This window comes from Podarcis muralis, chromosome 13, assembly GCF_964188315.1.
Source record: "Podarcis muralis chromosome 13, rPodMur119.hap1.1, whole genome shotgun sequence".
NCBI lineage: Eukaryota > Metazoa > Chordata > Lepidosauria > Squamata > Lacertidae > Podarcis > Podarcis muralis.
The window spans coordinates 53,271,908-53,297,677 of NC_135667.1; the positions used below are offsets into that span (position 1 = coordinate 53,271,908).

The 25,770-nt window shown below is 51.6% G+C and overlaps 3 protein-coding genes across 8 annotated transcripts; all 3 read right to left on the reverse strand.

The window, feature by feature from the left end:
- Positions 1–4,146: 4,146 nt before the first annotated feature.
- Positions 4,147–19,772, reverse strand: LOC114582514 (uncharacterized). Of its 6 annotated transcripts, none has more exons than XM_077917606.1 (5): positions 6,715–8,148; positions 5,500–6,625; positions 5,181–5,239; positions 4,907–4,971; positions 4,147–4,763 (listed from the first exon to the last, which is right to left on the reverse strand). In XM_077917606.1, the coding sequence occupies exons 2-5, from the start codon at positions 5,967–5,969 to the stop codon at positions 4,413–4,415; spliced, it is 945 nt and encodes a 314-aa protein (XP_077773732.1). In that variant the 5' UTR covers positions 5,970–6,625; positions 6,715–8,148; the 3' UTR covers positions 4,147–4,412. The 6 variants fall into 6 exon arrangements, 3 of the variants coding, with proteins under 3 accessions (XP_077773732.1, XP_077773731.1, XP_077773733.1); XM_077917605.1 differs by having other exon boundaries at positions 5,500–6,215; positions 6,319–8,148; XM_077917607.1 differs by having other exon boundaries at positions 5,500–5,562; positions 6,139–8,148.
- Positions 13,393–16,234, reverse strand: LOC114581970 (uncharacterized). The gene is made up of 8 exons (XM_077917608.1): positions 15,548–16,234; positions 15,044–15,123; positions 14,618–14,661; positions 14,429–14,496; positions 14,034–14,316; positions 13,851–13,930; positions 13,612–13,666; positions 13,393–13,478 (listed from the first exon to the last, which is right to left on the reverse strand). Exons 1-8 carry the CDS (start codon positions 15,548–15,550, stop codon positions 13,474–13,476), a joined length of 618 nt encoding a protein of 205 aa, XP_077773734.1. The 5' UTR covers positions 15,551–16,234; the 3' UTR covers positions 13,393–13,473.
- A 1,654-nt stretch (positions 19,773–21,426) lies between the features above and the next one.
- LOC144325164 (uncharacterized) lies at positions 21,427–23,709 on the reverse strand. Its single transcript, XM_077917609.1, has 2 exons — positions 22,619–23,709; positions 21,427–22,513 (listed from the first exon to the last, which is right to left on the reverse strand). Exons 1-2 carry the CDS (start codon positions 22,935–22,937, stop codon positions 21,753–21,755), a joined length of 1,080 nt encoding a protein of 359 aa, XP_077773735.1. The 5' UTR covers positions 22,938–23,709; the 3' UTR covers positions 21,427–21,752.
- Between the last annotated feature and the right edge of the window lie 2,061 nt (positions 23,710–25,770).

Sequence of the window (25,770 nt, forward strand, 5' to 3'; positions counted from 1 at the left end):
AGCCACTGAGAAGGAACTGATCTGGGGAAAGAGTTTAATCATGACCAAAATACAACGGCTTGAAAATGTAAGTGGATGCTATCTTAATTATGAAACGGACTGGTGAAATTTTGACTATGAGTCTGGCAATGATCACTAAGGGAAAGATGAAAGGAATTCCTAATGGAGCTATCATTTTAGTGTAGAGGTATCATCTCAATAGCGTCTGGAAGAAGGCCAAGAGGAGAGTTCTGGATATCTGCCTGGGATTAATGGCAGACAATGATGCAGTTAAAATATCTCCGAGAGCAGAAAACGAAACTAAAGATCGCTGAGGAGCAGAAACAACCGTACAAAGGACTGGCCCACTCACTGAAATAATTGATGGATTACTTGTATAGCCCCAGGGGGAGGAGAGCCTTTTTTAATTCTCTTTTGATATATATGCATTTGCAGTTTTACCTGGTTAACCTCTCCCAAAAGTCAATAACCTTTCAAGGTTTCCTGCTCGTGTCATATTAAAGATTGTAAGGCCCTTGGGGCAGGAACCTTCTTATCAAGGGTCACACACAGCGATGTTGCAAATAAAGAATACAAAATAAATATCACTAGGCTCCTGCCCCGTGCAAACTGAAGCCTGCTAGACGCATTTCCCTTAAAACCAAAGGATGTGCACAAACCATCCATTTGGGTCTCCTGCAGCATGAAAAGGAGCTAGGTCTGCAGAGCTGCATTGCTGGCAGGCAGGGACTTGGACATTAGAAAGACAACTGGCAGAGAGGGCTCTGTGTGAGGTCCCTTCCCCTGTGCTCCTGGAGAGAAAGGAACATATTGCTCCCCTCTCTCTTCCTTTGACCTGGGTTGGATGCAGACATGTCCCACTTGTCCCAGGGGTTGGCCCTGGGGGCTACAGTTGAGGACCTGCCAAGCTGTCAACATCTGTGGAGATGTCAAGCCAGGGAGCCAAGACACATGTACATCATCATCATCATCATCATCATCATCACAACAACAATCAATTTATTTCTCTGTCACTCATCTCCTCTGGGCCTCAGAGCTCCTCCTACCTTCACAGTTCCTTCTCATGATAGCTGATGGGCACAATTGTCTCAGTAAGTCTCTCCCCATCATCTGACAGGCATCCCTCTTGCAGGCCACTGTAAGGCTTGCTTGCAAAGCAGCACTTTGTGACATCATCTGGCAAACTGATGTCAGGTGCCAGGATGCTGGGTTGTCAGGGAGCTCAGTAAATAGATATAAAATCGGGGGGGGGGGGGGTTCAAAATGTGCTGGGATGAGGCCCCTGTGGGTCAGGCCAGAGGGTGCTGTTGGAGGGGGGGGGTGTTTGTGCCTCCCCTTGTTCTGCATCTTGCTCCCCCGCCCCTTCCTTTGGCTGCTTGATGGTAGAGTTGGAAGGGATCCCAAGGGTCATCTAGTCCAACCCCAGACAATGCCAGGATCCTGCCCACTGCCAGACCTGGCTGGGCTCCAAACGCCAACCATCTCCTTACCAGCCAGATGCACTGACCCCTTGCAATTCTCCATGGGGTGGAGAAAGGGGAGAGAAAACCATTCGTTCTCTGTCCCTCAGGACATGGATTTGAGAGCCACACCATGCAGCCCTGTCAATATCTCAAGGGCCGTAAGAGGAAGGAGGGAGGAAGCTTGTATACTCCTTCTCCAGAGGCCCTCAGGACCTGAAGCCATGCCTTCAAGCTAGAAGAAAGGAGGTTCCGACTCAACTTCAGGAGGAACTTTCTGACAGCAAGAGCTGTTTGACAGTGGGAAGAAATCCCTCGGGAGGTGGTAGACTTTCCTTCCTTGCAGGTGTTTGAGCAGAGGTGGGATGGCCATCTGCCATGAATGCTTTAGCTGAGATTCTTGCATTGCAGGGGGTTGGTCTAGATGACCCTCGGGGTCCCTTCCAACTCTACAATTCTATGATCCTATGATGTAAAGTGCATCTAATGAGCATTGAAAGCACATGACGTCCCCCCCAATGATCCTGTGCTTTGCGGCTTTCCTCTCACAGAACTACAATACCCAGAACCCCTGACAAACTAAAATTCCCAGGATCATTTAGGGGAAGACACCTGCGTTTTAGAACAGGGAGGAGAACCTGCAGCTCATTTTCCCCAGTTTCCTAGGAACCAGGAATGCGAAGCTCAAGTGCTTCTAACAGGATGACTTGACAGAGCAGGCTTATAAAATTTTGTTCCCAAAGGTGCCTCCCCTCTCTCTACTGAGCGATGGCAAAAGTCCATGGGGTTCCGGGTTTTCACCTTTGGAGAACTGAGACATGGCGGAGACTGTCTTACCTTTAAGAAATACAGTTTATTCACCTGTTTACATCTTCAGTTTGCATGGAGGGAGTCCAGATCTTACAGCAAAGTCCTTTCAAGAGGGACTTGCCCCCCACAACAGGGCAGCCAGCCTTCCCAAGTTGGATTCCAGACTCTGCTCCTCCTCCGCCTCCCCTTGCTCAAAGCCTCAGTTTTCCTCACCACACACCATTATCCTGGATCCCTTTCAAATCCCCCCCCCCCCCCCGTCTCTGTTCACACAGCAGGGCAAGGGAGAAGGACTTCTTTTGCATTTCCAGTTAGGCTCTCCTTGTCCTTGAAATGTTTCTTAAAGGCCCTCACTTGGCCAGGTCCTTTTGCATAGGCTAGCCCAGGAATTCCTCTGCAGCTTCTATTTCTCCCTTCACATCCCAAATAATCCCAAACACGACCATTTATTAATCTCTAGGCTTTAGTGGGATAACCCCATCAATCTATAACAATATTGTAACTAAGGTAATTCTATTCGGATTCCGAAGGGAATGTCAAGCAGGGAGGGAGGGGGGAAGAGAGAGAGTGGAATTCTGGGGGAGAGTGACGATTGGAGGAGGCTTTGAAAGGGAGTTTGAATGTTGGTGGGGAGGCAGTTGAGAGCGGTGGGTTCTGGAGGGAGGAGGTCAGCTGGGCTGGGCAGCTCTTCAGCTTAGGATCAGTATGAGAGTCATTTGAAGGTGGCCAAAAAGGAACAGAGACACAGAGAGGGACTGTGAGTCTCCTGTGGAGGCCGGGGAATGTGGCAGTCCCATGCCCAGCGAAGAGGGGCTCTGCCAGCTGCCCAGAAACAGATTAACCTCAATTTAGGAGGGCCACAGAGCCAGGGCTTGCCTGGTATTCCTAATGCCCAGATGCCTCACACCACCCCCTCTAATTACCTGGAAAGCAGGTTTACAGACCTGGGCTATGCCTGATTATCGCCTTCCCAAGCAACTTAAAAATGTAATGTGGTGGTCAACGAAAGAAGTTTAAAGACTCTCTCAAGGCAGATCTAAAAGAAATGTAGTAGAAACAATTGGGAAACACTGGCATGCAAACACTCCAATTAGAGAACAGCCTTTACCAACGGTGTCATGGACTTTGAAGATACTCGAACTCAGGACAAAAGGGAGAAACAAACTAGGAGGAAGCATGTTTGGCAAACCCTCACCGTGATCAACTCCCACCTGGAAATCTATATCCCCACTGTGGAAGGACATGTGGATTCAGAATTGGCCTCCATAGTCCACTATGGACTCACTGTTAAGATCGTGTTCATGGAAAACAATCTTACTTGGCTATGTGTGATTGCCAAAGAAGAAGATGATAGAAATTGGGGGGGGGGGGGCTACGGCCTTTTTTATGGACATGGACTTAATGGAAATTCCTCATGGGAAGGTGCCTTGCCTGTCCATGCTCCCCCAATGTCCGGTTGGTCCAACACTTCCACCATTGTGCTCCCCAAAGGGCGGCACCCATCCGGCAGGTGGAGGGCACCTTGGGGAGGGGGATAGTGTCATGGGGCAGGAATCAGCTTCACCTGCTGAACAGCAGCCTGAGGGGGAGAAGGGGGAGTGACTTCCCCTGCAGCTTCAAGGACTCAAGGACTTCCCCTGCAGCTTCATTCTCTTGAAGCGTGGCCCTGTGGAGGAAGAAGGACTTGGTATCCTCCTGGCAGACGTGGGGAATGGATGCCCAATGCCCCTGCCCTGACATTGCTCCCCAAGAAAGCTTGGCCCACCCACTTCAAGACAAGAGCATCTCCTTTCTGCTCTCATGCAGGAAGGTTCTTCTCCCATTCTCTGTTGACACTCAACTTGGAGGGTGTTCTCCCAGCCCTTCCTCTTTCTTGTTCTTTTTATGGGAGGCTTTGGCAGCAGCCACAGCGGGGCAGACAGGAGATCCTGGAAGAAAGAAGGGATCTTTGAAGCAGGAGAGAACTCAGCACTAAGGGCTTCTTTGAGGGAAGAATCACTGGACGTGTGAATGGGCTGTCACAGGCCATGACAGTTTTATTGATTTATTATGCTGTAAACCGCTTTGAGATTTTTATTACAAATATAAAGCGGTATAGAAATTAAAATAAATAAATATGTGGGAAATGGATTCCCCAAGGAATTAACATACCACAATTTCCAGGGATATTTGTTTCTTATGGCACCATGGCTGTGCCCTTTCTGCCTGAGAACCTGTGAGACAGAAAGCAAAATAAAAACAGAAGAAGTAACCAACCAGTAATTCACAACAGAAAATATCATCTGGGGACCACAGCTGAGGACCTGCCAAGCTATCAACATCTGTGGACAAGGCAAGCCAGGGAACCAAATTGGGCCGGGATGGAGCCATGCCCGTACGGAGAAGGGACAGTGGGGACGCGCCGCGAGGGACGTCAGCCGTGAACCGCCGGGATGTTGTTCGGTTCTTCATTCCGGGAGCTGGCGCTGGAGCCTCATCCCTGGAGGCGTGGTCCTGTGGAGGAAGGGGGACATCCTATGAGAATGGGCTGTGAGGGGCCAAAAACTACTGACAGAACGTCAACTCAGACGCACTTTCACCAACCCGAGCCGTATCTGGCACATGTGGGGAATGGATTCCCCATGTAATTAACATACCACATCTTCCATGGCCGTCACCCCTTTGTCCATTTGGGCCCTGCGGTACAGTAGCCTCTTAGGACCTGGGAGACAGAAAGGAAAATACACATCACCACTGGCTGCCAATGATCGCTGCTCCTGCCTGGGCGCCTGACCCCTGGCTTGGAAGGAGGGGGCGAGGGGGTGGTGCAAGACCGGCCTGCAACACCCCAACCCAGCCCTGTTTCACGCAGGTCGGGGTCACAACCTTCCTGCACATGTGGGGAATGGATTCCCCATGGAATTAACATACCACGACTTCCAGTGATTCCTGGCGCCACAACCGCTGCATTGTCCTTCCTTTCTGAGAAGCTGTGAGACAGGAAGGAAAATGAAAACAGAGGAAGAAGTTACAGGTGGGAAATGTCCGGGAATCCCAAAGTCTAAACTCAGAAACCCTGGCTTATGTCTCGCAGGAGGACTCAGGATCCAGCCTGGACCTCAACCTTTCTCTCTTCCCTCCCTGTGTCATATTAAAGATTGTAAGCCTCTCGGGGCAGGAACTTTTTTTTACCTGCAGTTGGTAAGATGACAGGGAAACACTTCCCCTGCCACAGAAGGTCACAGCATACCTCCGAATTTCACTGGGTTTCCCAGCACCGCTGGGCTGCTGGAGGTTTTCCCAATCCACAGCCCTGCGAAGGAAGAAGGACATTGTACTCTCTAGTGGACAGTGGTCCCATGGGCCATCCCCAAAGATTTCCTTCTGGGGCACATTGCCCTCAATATTTTCTCTTCCCCCCCCCCCCCGCTGCCTTCCCAGCTCCCTCCCTTCCTCACTCTTCCACATCCCTCCTCCTCCTGTTTGGCACAGAGGAGCCCGGCAGCAGCCCATGGGCAGGCAAGCCAGTGGAGGCAGGGCCTTCCTGCGGTGGAGACATAGGGCCCCCGGGGGGAGCAGCCCCCAAACCTCTGCAGTGACAGCCTGAGCGCTGGCGAGGTGAACCAGGGAAGGAGGGGGACAGAACAAGCACCCCTGCCATGCTGCCCATGCCCACGTCACCACTGGCTGCCAACCATCGCTGCTCCTGCCTGGGCACATAATGGCCAGACCCCTGGCTTGGAAGGAGGGGGTGAGGGGCTGGGGCGACACAGGCCTGCTCCCCCCCCCCACTCCAGCACTCAATTGGCATTTCCCCCTATCTGAACTCTGAGCCTTTCCACACTTTGCCTCCCTGCGGGGGTCTTTGTCCTTCCCCCTATCCCACTACCTCTGGGGTGAGAGGCCTTTGTCTGGGCTCCAGTCCCTCCCGTGATGCAGCAGCTCCCAGGCTGAACCTTCTCCTCCCTGCAAAACAAACGGAGACATCAGCAGGCGCCTGGCTCCCAGCCACTCTAGCCCCAGTCTGGGGCAGGAGGGGGGGACCTGGGAAGGGGGCATTTCCTCCTACCTGATCTTATTAGCTGCCCCAACATGGACTCCTCCGTACGGGCGTCTGGGATCTGTCCTGTCCGGCTTGGCACAGAGGCAGCAACCCAAGTCTCCCCCGACTCCGGAATAACTCTTGATGTGCTTTTGATGGGTGGAAACCTTGGCTGCTACTTCTGCACCAAGTAGGACCGGGAAGGAGCCATGCCCGCACGGAGAACGGACGGAGGGTGAGGCAGGCGAGGGTCAGGGGCCGGGAACCACCATGATGGTCTGTTGTTCTTCGTCCCAGGAGCAGGCGCTGGAGCCTCATCCCTGGAGGTGTGGCCCTGTGGAGGAAGCAGGGCATCATATGAGAATGGGCCTCAGATGGGCCAAAAACTATGGAAGGACCCCTTTGTTCCCTCTGCCCCAGTACCTGAGGGTCGTCACATCTCTCCAGGGATTTGACCAGAACAAAGCATATGTTGGGGAAAGGCTCCCTCCCTGCAAAGAAAACGGAGACATCAGCAGGTGCCCAGCTCCCAGCCACGCTAGCCCAGTCTGGGGCAGGAGGGGGGGGGACCTGGGAAGGGGGCATTTCCTCCTACCTGATCTTATCAGCTGTGCCACCCTGTCCTCCTCCATACGGGCATCTGGGCTCTGTCCCGACCAGCCTAGCACAGAAGCAGAAACCAAAGTCCCCTCCCTCTCTGAAATAACTTGAGAGGCTGTTTTAATGGGAGGAAACTTTGGGTGTTGCTTCTGCACCAAGTAGGGCCAGGAAGGAGCCATGCCCACACGGAGAAGGGGCAGTGGGGAAGAGGTGCGAGGGACATCAGCCGGGAACCGCAGGGATGTTGTTCAGTTCTTCATCCCGGGTGCCGGATCTGGAGCCTCATCCCTGGAGCCTGGCCTTGTGGAAGAAGCAGGATACAGTATGGGCTCTCATGTGAATGGGCTCTCACTGTCTGCAGATTCCCCAATTATTGCATTGCCACACCATGCTGCTGGGCAAACTCACAGAGCATGAAATTGCTGGTGGCTCCTGCGGTTTTAATGCTCACAGTTGTACTCTGTGTCCATCTGGGAACTGTAGCGTCACACGCGAGCTGAGACCAGGAATAGCCAGTGGTGGTGGAGGCCCAGTGTTGTCCCAGAGGATGCATATGGGAAATGCCAGAGAACCCAGAAGTTTGAACTGACAGATCCTGGCTTCTGTCTTACAGCTGGACTCAGGGACCACCCTGGACCCTCAGCCTTTCGCTGTTGCCTCCTTGCCTCAAATTAAGAGTTTAAGGAACCTCTTTTCAAAGGGTCACATGCAGTGATGGTGCAAAGAAATAATACAAAATAAATCTCACTACGCTCCTGCCCTGTGCAAGCTAAAGCCTGCTAGAGACCTTTCCCTTGAAACCATAGGCTGTGTACCCACCATACCTTTGGGGCTCATCCCCACTTCCCCTTGGGTCGTGTGCCCAGCAATCTCAGGTGTGTTAACAGATTTGCTCTTTGCTAGACGGGCCAGCCTGGTTTGCAAAAGTCAGCCCAGGGACTCCTTGTCTGGCACAGTTGTGCAGCCTGTACTTTCATTGATATCCCAATTAATCAAAATTCTATCTTTTGTGTATTTCTGGGGTTTGGGGGGGGGTCTCCGGCAAATGTATAACACTATTTTGCCTGCACAGTTTTTAATGACACTATTGATGTGAACCGATGCATGATTTATAAAGTAAATAAAGCTTATTTTTAAAGTTCCCATGTTGATGCCTGATTCTTTCTTAAGTGGGGCAAAGGGAAGGAAGGCAGCTAGCTTCATGGCTGGACGTGCTCAAAAGAAGGTTTTGCAGCCAGATTCCTATCCTTTTAAGTTTCCTGTTGTAGCAGGAACCCCCCCACCCCAATCATTCTGCTTGTACAAACTTCACACACACACACACACTCACACACTACATACGCCACATTTCTGTTATAAATTCATAGAAAATCAACCATACATCGGATGTGCACTGTTCCATTTTTATTTTACTCCATATGACAAGAACTAACAAAGGGGGGTGACTTATTCCTGGTCAGCCATAATCCCTCCACCATCTCAGCACATCTCAGCACATCTGCAGGAGCCCTGCCCAGATGATCCCAGACAGAAGACAATCAAGGCCACAAAGAACTTGCATATGGGAGTGGATTCAACACGGACTGAAACAAAGGACAATGATCAGATCTTCCCTCAGGGGGCAGGAAACTGCAAACTCCCCTTTGTCTCCTGGAAGTGACTCATGGGGAGGGGGGAAAGGAGGAACCAGCCAGGTGACCAGACACTCAGGTTACCACCAACTCCTCCCTCAACCCCTCCTTTCTGTAATGTATGCATGATGTTTCTGGGGGTGGGCTTGACCTAGAGGAGGGGAATTTCAAAAGTTTTTATAAGACCTTGCACACTATTTTTCTGGGTCTTTCCTCTCTCCTGCAAGTGAGGGGAACACCCTGATGCATCAGTTCAATAAAGGCCAAGCCTACAGGCTGCTGTTTTGCTCCAAGTTATCCTGGTTGGTGTCTTTGTTTTGTCCAAGGGAGCCCTCGGATTTTTCCTGTAACACTGTCAAGGATGGAATTTTAAAACTCTGGTTTTAAAGAAACAGGTGGCAACCCTACTTCAGGTATACAGGACCCACACTGTGAATGGTGCTCACAAATGTACCGGGAGCCACTGTAGATCCTTTAGGACCAGTGTTCTGTGGTCCCGGCAGCTGCTCCCAGTCCCCAGTCTAGCTGTCGCTACATCTGCTGGCTCCTCTCAGATACACCTGAGCCAATCTGATCTGAGGGGAATCCCTTCCTATCCTCCAATATATGGTCTTCTGTTAGAGCTTGAGCAGGACCAAACCCCATCTCCCAGGCGTCCCCCTTGAAGGCAAGGCACAATCCTGGGACACTCAACACCCAACGGTTTTCCATTTCCAAGGCACGGGGTCCCTCCCCAACTCAAGAACTGGGCATCTGAGCTCCTCCTTCCTTCCTGGTTCCTCCTCATGACTGAGTTCCTAGGACTCCACGGATCTCTGCTAATGGGAGCTGTTCCCAGAGCGCCTAACAAACTACAGTTCCCAGGATCTTTGGGGGGAAGACACCTGCTTTTTAGAACAGGCGCTTCAGGTTAAAGACTCCACTAACCCAGAAATAGTACCTTGGGTTAAGAATTTTGCTTCAGGATGAGAACAGAAATCGCACAGTGGCAGTGGGAGGCCCCATTAGCTAAAGTGGTGCTACAGGTTAAGAACAGTTTCAGGTTAAGAATGGACCTCCAGAACAATTTCTTAACCCAAGGTACCACTGTACTACTACTACTACTACTACTACTACTACTACTACTAATACTACTACTAGATATTTGTACCCCGCCCATCTTCCTGGGTTGCCCCCGCCACTCTGAGGTAGATGGAGCAATCTAGGGTCTAAATCCCCTTCCTGTGTTTCTGTTTGGGAGGGGCTGTGGCTCAGTGACAGAGCATCTTCTGGGCACCCAGAAGGGCCTTGATTCAACTCCCTGCTTGGCTTCAGGTGTGGGGATGAGAAGGCCCAGCTTGCAGGTTCGATCCCCTTCTGGCACAGCTGCATCTTCCTGCATTGCAGGGGGTTGGACTAGATGATCCTCAAGGTCCCTTCCAACTCCACAATTCTTTGATTCTAAGGATGCAAGAACCACTTGCACACTCGCTGTGCTAACCCAACACAGGCACACAGAGGGACAGATTGAAGCTCGGCCACGGAGTGTTCAGTCGCCAGAGGTGAATATGCAGGAAAGCGCCTGGCCCTTTGCCTGGCAGAAGACCTCACCCACTGGGCTGCATAGACAGCTGCCTCAGGAGCCAGGTCCCAGGTACCGGGAGCTCCAGACTGTCTTCCTCTGGCCTGGCTGGCAGCAGCTCACCAGGGGTTCGGATCAGAGTTTCCCAAGCATCACCTGGAGATGCTGAGGACTGACCCTGTGGCCTAAAAAGGTCCCTGGGTGGGTCAATCCTTGGTCTATCTATGCCAGGCTGGGAGCAACTGCTACCTGCCACCCTTTAGAGAACCTGACGCCCAGCGTAAATTAATAACGCAGAGTCTTCTTCACTAAAAGAATCAAAACTTTACTGAGTTAAACTTATTTGCAAATAACAGCATAGTGAACAGAAGATTGAACTAGCTCCAGAGCATACACAGAGTTACTGAGTCACACAGAGGCATTATGCACCAACAGCCTCCGTTGAGCACAGGCTTCCCAGAGCTCAGGCTCCATCGCACACTCTGAGTCTGCCTGCAAGCAGATACTGTACTTATACAGAGAAGGAGTCATCCTCAAGATGAGTCACAGTGATTCAGCATGCTAAACGATTCTGCAGCTTTTCAGCACTTCACAACACTTCTAGACTCCTTTACGGCTTCTGCTCTCTGTATACCTTTGTCACACGAGAGAACCATTGCCAGGCAGCTGACAGTTTGGATGAGCAGCCCAAGGCCCACAACCTAATTCTCTGCGTCGGGAATCGGCAAAACGATTTCGTAGGATTGATCCCAAATGCGTAAGACTTTGTGAATCATCAACCCCATACGTTGATATCAGAAGAGCAACACAGTGAGCTTGGTTCTGCTCAGGGCAGTCTTAAGTATATATGGCGCCATGGTGCAAAGATCCCTCCGGTGCCCTTTTTAGGGCACTGCTTCAGCGAGGCTGGGGAGGGCAACTGATGCCTGGAGGTGCCACATCCAGCCTCCGCCTCTTCCCTGGCACCCTCCAGAACTTGGCACCCTGGCGCCTTCGCCACTTAGCTCTATGGGCAAGATGCTCCTGGTTTTGCTTATTCTTAATGGGGAGAGTTCTTGGTGTTTAGCACAACTGTGGGGCTGTGGAAATTTCACTCTGTGTGTTTCGTTCCCTTTTTGTTAGTTATTCCCCTTCCAGAAGAAGAAGAGGGTGGGACTCATCGTCTCCCTGCCCATCCCTTTCCCCACAGAAGCAGCCTGAAGGTAGCAATTGTGAGTCACGATAATAGGGGAAGGTACAAGCTGGCTTCAGTGGGGCAGAACTAACCACCTAGAATGCATTTGGAAAATATATGTGAAGAAGATGCCCTCCTGTTGCTGATGGCTAGTGCCCTGGTGCCCATGCAGAGCACTAAGAAGGAAACAGATCCTGGGACAGATTTTTCTTTACTCTCTCCCTGCTCCTGGAGGTCCAACCCTTAAATGAGTGATGGGAAGCAGTCTCTCTTCAGGGCGAGGCATTTATCCCTGCAGGATGCAACTTAGTATATTTGTACGAGATTGTGGGGGGGAAATACGGAATAACAGATACAAGTTTGTTTAAAAAGTGATGGAAGTCAATCAATGAAATTTTATTATTGAGATATTTGTAGAATAAATTTGGAAGAAATTCTTCCCATTTTTCTTCTTCTTCCAATTTTTCTTCTTATTTTTTCATTTTCTTTTTTCTTCTCTTCCTTTTCTCTTTTTTGTTATTTTTTTTATATATGTGTGCTTATCTGAAATATTTATATGTATGTATGTACGTATGTATGTATGTATGTATGTATGTATGCATTTGTATACATTCTGCTTGTATTTTGTAATAATTATGTTAAATAAAATTTAAAAATAAAAATAAAAATAAAAAAGAAGGAAACAGATCCTGGAACGGATTTGTCTTTACTTTCTTCCTGCTCCTGGTGGTCCAACCCTTAAATGAGTGATGGGAAGCAGTCTCTCTTCAGGGTGAGGCATTTATCCCTGCAGGATGCAACTTAGGGGGTCATCGCAGCCCCTCAGATGCAGGCCATTCACAGCATTTGTATGAGAATCAAAGAACAGTAGAGTTGGAGGGGACACTGGGGGTCATCTAGTCTAACCCCCTGCATTGCAGGAATCTTTTGCCCAACGTGGGGCTCCTGCATTGAAGGGGGTTGGACTAGATGATCCTTGTGGTCTCTTCCAGCTCTACAATTCTTGGATCCCTTCTATGCCCATATACTCGGAGACTAAAGGTTTAGTTGTACCTGGTTCTTTCCAGTCCGATTTTCCCCACGCGGTTCTGACCAGCGCAAGAGTGGACTCCCTTCTTTCACTCCCAGACACTTTTCAAAAGTTGTTCCACTAATTCTTTGAATTCGCTCTCCTTATTGGGATTTAATTTGGGAAGCTTTCTCACTCTGGGGACAGTCTTAGAGGCTGTGTGCTGATGAGCTGATCTCTCCCCCTGCTGCCACGGCCCATTTCCCAAATTGAGACAGCCTAAACTCTTCAGAGCTTGGGTTGCCCCAGTGGGGAGCTTGGTTTTTGTTTTGTTTTGTTGAATTTATAGAAAATTTTACTCATTGTTTTTAAAAGATGGCATGTCATCAAGCACAAGGAATGAAAGATTAAACAGCAAATACCTGGGTTATAGATGGCAAAGAACAATAACATTCAATCTAAAATTTCCCCTTTTCTATAGACTTTTTAATGTCTACAGTTCCACTGTTGCAGACGTGAAACAGAAATTGCCCTGAATAGAGATATTTCCCGATTGTTGTTTTTTTAAAAAAAACCCAGTTACAAGATATTTGTACTGACACAGAACAAAAGTAATATATTTAAGCATTTAATGTGCCTTTTTTTCATCAAGGTAGGTGAGACATTGTGTGTATCTAAACAAGTGCTGTACAACTACTGCTTATATGGTTTACCTGAACCCACAGGGACACAGGTAAGAAACATTTTCATGAACAGAAGGATGGAGGATGTGCGCATTATAAGAAACCAAGTTTGTGTTCTACCAAAAGATGAGGATCTCCCATTCCTTCCCTCTGTGGCGGGTCGTTCAGAATATCCTCAAAACGAATGTAGTCACAGTTGCCTTTCCAGATATCCAGGGACAAGTTAGAACTAGGAAGGAAAGGAAAATGCTGGAGCAGCTTCACTGCTTGGAATTCCATCTGCAGCTTCAGCGGTGCATGCAGCCCCGGAATATTTCCCAGAGTAGAAAAATTCCTCTTATCTTGATTTAGCAACAACAACAAAATTATCCGGTGTGTCCAAAGGATGAACAGGGAAAAGTTCGCTCTTCGCATTTGTAAAGCCTCTATTTATCACATCACAGCTTTCAAATGCTTCAGCAGCTGACAAATCAGAAACCGGAATACAGTCCTTCAGCTGAGATCCAAACGCTCTGGAATTCACCTCAAGCTGTGTTTTTTTATAAAAAAAAGAAGGGGGGAAAGGACAGTCGTCAAGGACAATGGGAGATGTAGTGAAGCAACCCCTGTAGGAAGGCCCCCAACCTTCTCCCCGCCCCATGCAAAGGTTCCCTTCCTCTTACCTCGTCTTTTTGGGGGAGGCTTAGGTAGCAGCCACAGCGGTGCACGATCAAGATCCTGCAAGAAAGAAGGGATCTTTGAAGCACTGCTTCTTGGGCTCAAATCCTGTTGGCTGCTTTCGCAGTGGCATCTGGATGGCCCCTGAGAGAAGAGGAGGCTGGACCAGATGGCCCCTTGGCCTGATCCTGCAGGCCCTCCTTGTGTGTGTCCTAGGGCCCCCTCCTCCCCCCTGTCCCATTACCTCAGGGGCGAGAGGCCGTCGTCTGGGCTCCAGTCCCTCCCGGAGGAATGCGGCGGTTCCACGGCTGAACTTCTCTCTCGCTGCAAAGGAAACAGAGACATCATCAGGCGCCTGTCTCCCAGCCACGCTAGCCCCACTCTGGGGCAGGGGGGGGGGACCTGGGAAGGGGGCATTTCTTCCTACCTGATCTTATCAGGGCTCCCCACTTCTCCACCGTACGGGCGTCCGACCGGCCTAGCACAGAAGCAACAGCCAAAGTCTCCTCCCTCACCTGAGAAGCTGTTTTAATGGGAGGAAACTTTGGCTGCTGCTTCTGTGCCAAACTGGGCCGGGATGGAGCCATGCCCATATGGAGAAGGGGCAGGGGGGACGCGCCACGAGGGACGACAGCCGGGAACCGCCGGGATGTTGTTCGGTTCTTCATTCCGGGAGCTGGCGCTGGAGCCTCATCCCTGGAGGCGTGGCCCTGTGGAGGAAGAAGGACATCACATAAGAATGGAAGCCACAGGTGGGAGAGTGTTTCTAAGACTCCCAAAACATGTTTCACAAGGATCCCTTCATTCCCTCTGCCCTCGTACCTGATGTTCGCCACGTCTCTCCAGGGATTTGGCCAGAACAAAATACGTGTTGGGGAAAGGCTCCCACACTGCAAAGAAAAAAGAAACATGACCAGGCGCCTGGCTCCCTGCCATGCTAGCCCCAGTCTGGGGCATAAGGGAAGGAAGCATTCCTAAAATATGGGGCACTCAGTTGGCATTTCCACTTACCTGAGCTGGGAGCCTTTCCCCCTTTGCTCTGGCCGGCCTCTCGCCTAAGGAAGAAGGAAGCTCAGTTAGTATGATTGGTTAGAGGAGTTCCAGATAAATATATAGATAATAACAGGTATTTCTTTCATTCTAAGGTTTTAATCTGGAACTGTGCCAACCAAGGGCCAACTTTGGGCTCTCAAATATCAAGGGCGCCCTGTAGGAAGAGCCGTAGCTGAGTGATCTTGCGCCCCTGGAGAACCGTCCAGATCACGCCCCCTAGCCACGGTCGAATGAGCTCTTCTTTCTGCCTCTCCTCCAACCCTCCACCCTTTCAATTCACCCTCTATTAAAAACCTTTTCTTATGAGGCAATAGCCCAGTGTGAGCACACCGGCTGTGCCATCCTCAGACTGACCCACCCCTGCCACAGAAGGGCACAGCATACCTGCAGATGTTGGTTTGGGATGTGGCACCGCTGGGCTGCTGCTTGGCCGGAGCCCTGACCGGCACTTCCAAACCACGGCCCTGCGAAGGAAGAAAGACATTTTACTCTCCTGCCATAGGCATCCACTCCAGGGGACAGGGGTCCCGTGGGCCCTCCCCAAAGATTTTCTTCTGGGGCAGATTGCCTTTCAAGTTTTCTCTCCCCCCAGCCACATCAGGGGACGGCCAGCCAGTGGAGGGACGTAGGGGGCAGGTGGGAGAGTGAAGGCCGCTCCCTGCAAGGCCCTTTCCACCTGGCCTGGGGGGCGAGGCCCAGACCCACCTGCCAGCCCCACTGAAGAGGCTCCTCCTGAGGCCGGAGGAACATCGCCCAGCTAGTGTTTGGTTGTTTTGTTGTTTTATTATTCTGCAAACCGCTTTGGGATTTTTATTTAAAATATAAAGCAGTATAAAAATTAAAATAAATAAATAAGTGGGAAATGGATTCCCCGTGGAATTAACATACCATGATTTCCAGTGATATTTGTTTCTTATGGCACCATGGCAGCTGCTGTGGCCTTCCTTTCTGAGAACCTGTGAGACAGAAAGGAAAATAAAAACAGAGGAAGTTACCAACCAGTAATTCACAACAGAAAATATCATCTGGGGGCCACAGCTGAGGACCTGCCAAGCTAGCAACATCTGTGGACAAAGCAATCCAGGGAGCCAAGCCACATGCATCAGTGATGGGTGACGCTAATAATAATAATAATAATAATAATGCCACTCATCTTCTCTGAGCCTCCTACCTTCAGAATCCATTTCTCTCAAGTCTCTCACCATCATCTGACAGGCATCCATCTTGCAGGGCACTATAAGGCTTGCTTGCAAAGCAGCACTTTGTGACATCAGCTGGCAAACAGGGGCCAGGTTGTCAGGCAGATGAATTAAGAAAAATAAAATTGGGGGGGGGGTCAAAGTGTGCTGGGATGAGGCCACCGTGGGTCAGGCCAGAGGGTGCTGTTGGGGTGTGTGGTTGTGCCTCCCCTGGTTCTGCATCTTGCTCCCCCGACCCTTCCTTTAGCTGCTTGAGTTGGAAGGGATGCCAAGGGTCATCTAGTCCAACCCCCGGCAATGCCAGGATCCTGCCCACAGCCAGCCCTGGCTGGGCTCCAAACTCCAACCATCTCCTTACCAGCCAGATGCACAGACCCCTTGCAATTCTCCATGGGGTGGAGAAAGGGGAGAGAGATGTTTTGCTCTCTGTCCCTGAGGACATGGATATGAGAGCCACGCCATGCAGCCCTCTCAATATCTCAAGGGCCATCACAAGGAGGAAGCTTGTTTTCTCCTGCTCCAGAAGCCCTCAGGACCTGAAGCCGTGGCTTCAAGCTACAAGAAAGGAGATTCCAACTCAGCTTCAGGAAGAACTTTCTGACAGCAAGAGCTGTTTCACAGTGGGAAGAAATCCCTCAGGAGGCAGTAGACTCTCTTTCCTTGGAGGTTTTTGAGCAGAGGTTGGATGGCCATCTGCCATGGATGCTTTAGCTGAGATTCCTGCATTGCAGGGGGTTGGTCTAGATGACCCTCGGGGTCCCTCCTAACACTACAGTTCTATGATCCTATGATTTAAAGTGCATCCAATGAGCATTGAAAGCACATGGCGTCCCCCAAATGATCCTGTGCTTTGCGGCTTTCCTCTCACAGAACTACAATTCCCAGAATCCCTGACAAACTACAATTCCCAGGATCATTTAGGGGAAGACACCTGCGTTTTAGAACAGGGAGGAGAACCTGCAGCTCACTTCCCCCAATTTCCTAGGAACCAAGAATGTGAAGCTCAAGTGCTTCTAACAGGATGACTTGTCAGAGCAGGCTTATAAAATTTTGTTCCCAAAGGTGCCTCCCCTCTCTCTACTGAGCGATGGCAAGAGTCCATGGCTCTCACCTTTGGAGAATTGAGACATGGCGGAGACTGTCTTACCTTTAAGAAATACATTTTATTCACCTGTTAACACCTTCAGTTTGCATGGAGGCAGTCCAGATCTTACAGCAAAGTCCTTTCAAGAGGGACTTGTCCCCCACAACAGGGCAACCAGTCTTCCCAAGTTAGATTCCAGACTCTCCTCCCAGCGGCGTAGCGTGGGTTGTCAGCACCCGGGGCAAGGCAAGTAATTTGCACCCCCTAACCCGTGGATTTGCGCCCCCTAACCTGTGGATTTGCGCCCCCTAACCCATGGATTGGCCCTAACCCCAAATGTTGCGCCCGGTGCGGCCGGCCCCCCCTGCACCCCCCACGCTACGCCACTGTCTCCTCCTCCCCTTGCTCAAAGTCTCAGTTTTCCTCACCACACACCATTATCCTGGATCCCTTTCACGTCCCCCATCTCTGTTCACACCACAGGGCAAGGGAAAAGGACTTCTTTTGCATTCCCAGTTAGGCTCTCCTTGTCCTTGAATTGTTTCTTAAAGGCCCTCACTTGGCCAGGTCCTTTTGCATAGGCTAGCCCAGGAATTCCTCTGCAGCTTCTATTTCTCCCTTCACATCCCAAATAATCCCAAACCCCACCATTTATTAATTTCTAGGGTTTAGTGGGATCCCCCCATCAATCTATAACAATATTGTAACTAAGGTCATTCTATTCGGATTCCCAAGGGAATGTCAAGCAGGGAGGGAGGGGGGAAGAGAGAGTGTGGAATTCTGGGGGAGAGTGACGATTGGAGGAGGCTTTGAAAGGGAGTTTGAATGTTGGTGGGGAGGCAGTTGAGAGTCAGTTGAGAGCGGTGGGTTCTGGAGGGAGGAGGTCAGCTGGGCTGGGCAGCTCTTCAGCTTAGGATCAGTATGGGAGTCGTTTGACGGTGGCCAAAAAGGAACAGAGACACAGAGAGGGACTGTGAGTCTCCTGTGGAGGCCGGGGAATGTGGCAGTCCCATGCCCAGCAAGGAGGGGCTCTGCCAGCTGCCCAGGAACAGAATAACCTCAATTTTGGATGGCCACAGAGCCAGGCTTGGCTTGTATTCCTAATACCCAGATGCCTCACACCACCCTCTCCAATTACCTAGAAAGTAGCCTTATAGACCAGATTATTGTCTTCCCAAGCAACTTAAAAATGTAATGTGGTGGTCAACGAAAGAAGTTTAAAGACTCTCTCAAGGCAAATCTAAAAGAAATGTGGTATAAACAATTGGGAAACACTGGCGTGCGAGCGCTCCAATTAGAGAACAGCCTTTACCAATGGTGTCATGGACTTTGAAGACACTCGAACTCAGGACAAAAGGGAGAAATAAACTAGGAGGAAGAATGTTTGGCAAACCCTCACCATGATCAACTCCCACCTGGGCATCTATGTCCCCACTGTGGAAGGACGTGTGGATCCAGAAGAAGATAGAAATTGGGGGGTTACGGCCTTTTTTATGGACATGGACGTAATGGAGAATCCTCACAGGAAGATGCTTTGCCTGTCCATGCTCCCCCAACATCCGGTTGGTCCAACACTTCCACCATTGTGTTCCCCGAAAGGCAGCACCCACCCAGCAGGTGGAAGCACACCTTGGGGAGGGGGATAGTGTCATGGGGCAGGAATCTGCTTCACCTGCTGAACAGCAGCCTGAAGGGGTAAAAGGGGGAGTGACTTCACCTGCAGCTTCAAGGACTCCAAGAAGAAAGTGCTGATGAGAACCAGCTGGCTCCAGCCTTCTTAAACAAGCTCCCAGTAGTAGCCAGAGAAGGCAGAGAAGGAAAGAAAACAGCTCCTCCCCTCCCCTTTTTTGATACTGTTTGTTACGGAATATTATTTGATCATTGGCATATTGAAAGCAACCAGTTGCTCTGACTTCTTTATTTAATTTTAACATGTGCCAGTCATGCCGTTCTCTTTCAGTGAAGGGCACATTCAGACAACAACCGGAACATCCCAGAAAACTTGCAAGGCACCAAGCAGCATGGATTCCTCCAGCGATTTGGAAGGACTTTGCAATCCAGAAAAGCAAGACTGGAACGCCACAGAAGACAGAGTTACACTCTGTCCATCACCTTGTGTGCTGGCAACTGAGACCATTCTCTGGAAGCGTGGCCCTGTGGAGGAAGAAGGACTTGGTATCCACCTGGCAGACGCGGGGAATGCCCAATGCCCCTGCCCTGACATTATTCCCAAAGAAAGCTTGGCCAACCCACTTCTGGACGAGAGCATGAGAGCAGAAAGGTTCTTCTCCTATTCTCTGTTGACACTCAACTTGTAGGGTGTTCTCCCAGCCCCATGGAAATCTTTCCTTCCTCTTACTTGTTCTTTTTATAAGGGTGGCTTTGGCAACAGCCACAGGGGACAATGTTCCTACAATTCCCCAAACATATTTCAGAAGGACCCCTTCCTTCCTTCTGCCCCAGTACCTGAGGGTCGTCACGTCTCTCCAGGGATTTGGCCAGAACAATGTACACATTGGGGAAAGGTTCCCTTCCTGCAAAGAAAATGGAGCAATCAGCAAGTGCCTGGCTCCCAGCCATGTTAGCACCAGTCTGGGGCAGGAGGGTGGGAGACATAGGAAGGAAGCAATCCTATAATATAATATAAGGCACTCAATTGGCATTTTCCCCTACCTGAACTCTGAGCCTTTCCACACTTTGCCTCCCTATGGGGGTCTTTGTTCTTCCCTCTGTCCCACTACCTCTGGGGTGAGAGGCCTTTGTCTGGGCTCCAGTCCCTCCCGTGATGCAGCGACTCCCAGGCTGAACCTTCTCCTCCCTGCAAAGAAAACAGAGTCATCAGCAGGCGCCCAGCTCCCAGCCACGCTAGCCCAGTCTGGGGCAGGAGGGGGGGACCTGGGAAGGGGGCATTTCCTCCTACCTGATCTTATTAGCTGCCCCACCCTGAACTCCTCCGTACGGGTGTCTGGGCTCCGTCCCAGCTGGCTTGGCACAGAGGCAGCAACCCAAGTCTTCCCCGGCTCCGGAATAACTCTGGAGGTGCTTTTGATGGGTGGAAACCTTGGCTGCTACTTCTGCACCAAGTAGGGCCGGGAAGGAGCCATGCCCGCACGGAGAACGGACGGAGGGTGAGGCAGGCAAGGGTCAGGGGCCGGGAACCACCATGATGGTCTGTCGTTCTTCGTCCCGGGAGCAGGCACTGGAGCCTCATCCCTGGAGGTGTGGCCCTGTGGAGGAAGCAGGGCATCATGTGAGAATGGGCCTCTGATGGGCCAAAAACTATGGAAGGACCCCTTTGTTCCCTCTGCCCCAGAACCTGAGGGTCGTCACATCTCTCCAGGGATTTGACCAGAACAAAGTATATGTTGGGGAAAGGCTCCCTCCCTGCAAAGAAAACGGAGACATCAGCCGGTGCCCAGCTCCCAGCCACGCTAGCCCAGTCTGGGGCAGGAGGGGGGGGGGACCTGGGAAAGGGGCATTTCCACTTACCTGATCTTTGCAGCTCTCCCCACTTGGCCTCCCTGCGGGGGTCTTTGTCCTTCCCCCTGTCCCACTAGCTCTGGGGTGAGAGGCCTTTGTCTGGGCTCCAGTCCCTCCCGTGATGCAGCGGCTCCCAGGCTGAACCTTCTCCTTGCTGCAAAACAAACGGAGACATCAGCAGGCACCTGGCTCCCAGCCACTCTAGCCCCAGTATGGGGCAGGAGGGGGGGACCTGGGAAGGGGGCATTTCCTCCTACCTGATCTTATTAGCTGCCCCACCCTGAACTCCTCCGTACGGGGTCTGGGCTCTGTCCCGGCCGGCTTGGCACAGAGGCAGCAACCCAAGTCTCACCCGGCTCTGGAATAACTCGGGAGGTGCTTTTGATGGGAGGAAACCTTGGCTGCTGCTTCTGCGCCAAGTAGGACCGGGAAGGAGCCATGCCCACATGGAGAACGGATGGAGGGGGAGGCAGGCGAGGGTCAGGGGCCAGGAACCACCATGATGGTCTGTCGTTCTTCATCCTGGGAGCAGGCGCTGGAGCCTCATCCCTGGAGGTGTGGCCCTGTGGAGGAAGCAGGACATCATATGAGAATGGGCCTCTGATGGGCCAAAAACTATGGAAGGACCCCTTTGTTCCCTCTGCCCCAGAACCTGAGGGTCGTCACATCTCTCCAGGGATCTGACGAGAACAAAGTATATGTTGGGGAAAGGCTCCCTCCCTGCAAAGAAAACAGAGAAATTAGCAGGTGCCCAGCTCCCAGCCACGCTAGCCCAGTCTGGGGCAGGAGCGTGGGGACCTGGGAAGGGGCATTTCCACTTATCTGATCTTTGCAGCTCTCCCCACTTGGCCTCCGTACGGGGGTCTTTGTCCTTCCCCCTATCCCACTAGCTCTGGGGTGAGAGGCCTTTGTCTGGGCTCCAGTCCCTCCCGGGATGCAGCGGCTCCCTGGCTGAACCTTCTCCTCCCTGCAAAACAAACGGAGACATCAGCAGGTGCCTGGCTCCCAGCCACTCTAGCCCCAGTCTGGGGCAGGAGGGGGGGACCCGGGAAGGGGGCATTTCCTCCTACCTGATCTTATTAGCTGCCCCACCCTGAACTCCTCCGTACGGGGTCTGGGCTCTGTCCCGGCCGGCTTGGCACAGAGGCAGCAACCCAAGTCTCACCCGGCTCTGGAATAACTCGGGAGGTGCTTTTGATGGGAGGAAACCTTGGCTGCTGCTTCTGCGCCAAGTAGGACCGGGAAGGAGCCATGCCCACATGGAGAACGGATGGAGGGGGAGGCAGGCGAGGGTCAGGGGCCAGGAACCACCATGATGGTCTGTCGTTCTTCATCCTGGGAGCAGGCGCTGGAGCCTCATCCCTGGAGGTGTGGCCCTGTGGAGGAAGCAGGACATCATATGAGAATGGGCCTCTGATGGGCCAAAAACTATGGAAGGACCCCTTTGTTCCCTCTGCCCCAGAACCTGAGGGTCGTCACATCTCTCCAGGGATCTGACGAGAACAAAGTATATGTTGGGGAAAGGCTCCCTCCCTGCAAAGAAAATGGAGACATCAGCAGGCTCCTGGCTCCCAGCCACGCTAGCCCAGTCTGGGGCAGAAGGGGGGGGGGGACCTGGGAAGGGGCATTTCCACTTACCTGATCTTATTAGCTGCCCCAACCTGTCCTCCTCCCTACGGGCGTCTGGGCTCCAGCCTGGCCGGCCTGGCACAGAAGCAGCAGCCAAAGTCTTCTCCCTCTCTGAAATAAATTGAGATGCTGTTTTAATGGGAGGAAACTTTGGCTGCTGCTTCTGCTTCAAACAGGGCCGGGAAGGAGCCATGCCCGTACGGAGGAGGGGCAGTGGGGAAGAGATGTGAGGGTTGCCAGCCAGGAACCACCGGGATGTTCTCTCTCCCATCATGAGCTGGAGCCTCATCCCTGGAAGCGTGGCCCTTTGGAGTAAGCAGGACATCATATAAGAATGGGCCTCTGATGGGCCAAAAACTATGGAAGGACCCCTTTGTTCCCTCTGTCCCAGAACCTGAGGGTCGTCACATCTCTCCAGGGATTTGACCAGAACAAAGTATATGTTGGGGAAAGGCTCCCTCCCTGCAAAGAAAACGGAGACATCAGCAAGCGCCTGGCTCCCAGCCACATTAGCCCCAGCCTGGGGCAGGAGGGGGAGGAACCTGGGAAGGGGGCATTTCCTCCTACCTGATCTTATTAGCTGCCCCAACCTGTCCTCCTCCTTACGGGCGTCTGGGCTCCGTCCCGACCAGCCTAGCACAGAAGCAGAAACCAAAGTCTCCTCCCTCTCTGAAATAAATTGAGATGCTGCTTTAATCGGAGTAAACTTTGGCTGCTGCTTCTGCTTCAAACAGGGCCGGGAAGGAGCCATGCCCGTACGGAGAAGGGGCAGTGGGGAAGAGGTGCGAAGGTTGTCAGCCGGGAACCGCCGGGATGTTCTCTCTCCCATCATGAGCTGGAGCCTCATCCCTGGAAGCGTGGCCCTTTGGAGTAAGCAGGACATCATATGAGAATGGGCTATGATGGGCCAAAAACTACATCTTTGCACTGTCACCCAATGCCTCTTCCTTCCACGCTCTGGAATTTGTCTTTGGGGAATCCTCAAGCTGTTTTTTTTAATTAAAAAAGAAGGGGGAAAGGACAGTGGTCGAGGACAATTGGAGCTGTAATCAGCCAACCCCTATAGGAAGGTCCCCAGTCCCCAAACCCGCCTTATCAGTATATGCCTTTTTTCAGAAATGCACCCAGAGCATTAACAACTTGTAGGGTGTTCTCCCCGCCCCATGCAAAGGCTCCCTTCCTCTTACCTGGTCTTTTTGGAGGAGGCTTGGGCAGCAGCCACAGCAGTGCATGATCGAGATCCTGCAAGAAAGAGGGGATATTTGAAGCAGGGGAGAACTCAACGCTACGCACTGCTTCTTGGGCTCGAATCCTGTTGCTGCTTTTGCAGTGGCATCTGGGTGGCCCCTGGGAGAAAAGGAGACTGGACCAGACAGGCCCTTGGCCTGATCCTGCAGGCCCTTCTGGTGGGTTTCCTAAGGCCCCCCCTCCTCCCCTCTGTCCCATTACCTCAGGGGCAAGAGGCCATCGTCTGGGCTCCAGTCCCTCCTGGAATGTGGCAGCTCCAGGCTGAACTTCTCCCTCGCTGCAAAGCAAACGGAGACATCAGCAGGCACCTGGCTCCCAGCCACGCTAGCCCCAGTCTGGGGCAGGAGGGGGGGGCCTGGGAAGGGGCATTTCCTCCTACCTGATCTTATCAGGGCTCCCCACTTCTCCTCCATCCGACCGGCCTAGCACAGGGATGTTGTCCGGTTCTTCATCCCAGGAGCCGGCGCTGGAGCCTCATCCCTTGAGGCCTGGCCCTGTGGAGGAAGAGGGACATCATATGAGAATGGGCTGTGAATGGCCAAAAACTACTGGCAGAACTTCAACTCAGACACTCTTTCAGCTGCCTTAGCCACACCAAATATTCAAAGGCTTCTCTCTCCACTTTCACCATCATGGAGAATCCTAGAAATCCTGTAGTCTGTTCAGGGTGCTGGGAATGGGAGCTGCCAGGAATGGTAGGTCCTTGACAAAGGACAGGTCCCAGGATTCCTTGGTGGAAGCCAAGACCGTGAACGTGGTAGAAGAGGCCTTTGGATGTCCGGTGTGGTGGATGCTCTCAAGAGGAAGCCTGCCACTGACATGGGGGTTATGTTCTGGGGATCACACCACAAACCAGAATCTCACAGGGTCAAAACACATGGGGTTCAGGGCTGGGTGGCAATGCCAAAGTCCCTTTTCCCAGACACCCGCCTGCTTTCTGCCCCCTTTTTGATAGATTTTTGGGCCAAGAACAGAAAGCTAAATGCACGCAAGTTAGATGCGCCAAAGTTGCTGGCTTTATAGAATCGTCAAGGAATGATGGACACATGCCATTGCGAACCAGGGGGGACTTTTTTAAGCTGTGTGAACAGGATCACAGCCCAGGGACTCCTTGTCTGGCACAGTTGTGCAGCCTGTACTTTCACTGAAATCCCAATTAATCAAAATTCTGAAATTGATCATTTTCTAGTGTTTAGTTGGGGGGGGGTCTCCTGCAAATCTATAACAGTATTTTGCCTGCACAGTTTTTAATCCCTGTATTGTTGTGAACCGATGCATGATTATAAAGTAAGTAAAGCTTATTTTTAAAGTTCCCAGGTTGATGCCGGATTCTTTCTTAAGTGGGGCAAAGGGAGGGAAGGCAGCTAGCTTCATGGCTGGGCGTGCTCAGAACAAGGTTTTGCAGCCTGATTCCTATCCATTTAAGTTTCCTGTCAAGGATGGAATTTTAAAACTCTGTTTTTAAAGAACCAGGTGGCAAGCCTTCTTCAGGTATACAGGACCCACACTGTGAATGGTGCTCGCAAACGTACTGGGAGCCACCGTAGATCCTTTAGGACCGGTGTTCTATGGTCCTGCCGGCTGCTCCCAGTCTAGCTGTTGCTACATCTGCTGGCTCCTCTCAGATATGCCTGAGCCAATCTGATCTGAGGGGAATCCCTTCCTGAGCTTGAGCAGGACCAAACCCCATCTCCCAGGCATCCCCCTTGAAGGCAAGGCACAATCCTGGGACACTCAACACCCAACGGTTCTCCATTTCCAAGGCACGGGGTCCCTCCCCAACTCAAGAACCGGGCATCTGAGCTCCTCCTACCTTCCTGTTCCTCCTCATGACTGAGTTCCTAGGACTCCACGGATCTCTGCTAATGGGAGCTGTTCCAAGAGCCCCTAACAAACTACAGTTCCCAGGATCATGGAGGGGGGGGGGGAAGACATCTGCTTTTTAGAACAGGGATGAGGAACCTGCAGCTTGCTCACTACCATTTCCCAGGAACCGGGTACAGGAAGTTAAAGTGCTTCTTCTAACAGGATGATTGCAGGGAGAAGCAGTGCTTTTCTTCAGCTGGACTTCTGTTCCAGCACCTTAAAAAAATTAAGGTTTTTTGGGGGGTTTTGTTTCCCCCCCCCAACTTTATCAGCACCACCTGCAAAGTCACAGCGTGGTGAATAAGACTTGGGAATACCCAGGAATGTTTCTCTGAGTGAACTGGAGGGGAAGCAGAGTAACAGGGTGGGGTGCAGTGGGGAGGGAAAGTGGGCATGATGGCAAAGCTCAAAATTGAGGCAGGACTGCAGGAGGTATAATGCAGACTTAAGATGAGACTTAACCAGGGCCAGAGCCTCAGCCACTTGGCTTCCTGGCGCAGCTGAAGCAGGGCCCACTAAAAAGAAACAAAAGAAACAGGACAATGGGAGTTGTAGTCAAGCAACCCCTGTAGGAAGGCCCCCAGTTCCCAAACTCATCTTATTAG

Excerpts from the sequence above, each read along its gene's own strand:
- LOC114582514 (XM_077917606.1), bottom strand. The coding sequence starts at position 5,969 with ATGTGCCCAGGCAGGAGCAGCGATGGTTGGCAGCCAGTGGTGACGTGG. Across the intron at positions 5,240-5,499 it reads AAACCCAGTGAAATTCGGAG|CTTCTCAGAAAGGAAGGACA; the intron begins GTATGCTGTGAC and ends CCTGTCTCACAG. Across the intron at positions 4,972-5,180 it reads AGGAATCACTGGAAGTCGTG|GTCCTAAGAGGCTACTGTAC; the intron begins GTATGTTAATTC and ends TCTGTCTCCCAG.
- LOC114581970 (XM_077917608.1), bottom strand. Across the intron at positions 14,662-15,043 it reads TCCCAAACCAACATCTGCAG|GCGAGAGGCCGGCCAGAGCA; the intron begins GTATGCTGTGCC and ends CTTCTTCCTTAG. Across the intron at positions 14,497-14,617 it reads GGGAAAGGCTCCCAGCTCAG|TGTGGGAGCCTTTCCCCAAC; the intron begins GTAAGTGGAAAT and ends TTTTCTTTGCAG.
- LOC144325164 (XM_077917609.1), bottom strand. The coding sequence starts at position 22,937 with ATGATGTCCTGCTTACTCCAAAGGGCCACGCTTCCAGGGATGAGGCTC. Across the intron at positions 22,514-22,618 it reads GGGGCAGCTAATAAGATCAG|GGAGGGAGCCTTTCCCCAAC; the intron begins GTAGGAGGAAAT and ends TTTTCTTTGCAG.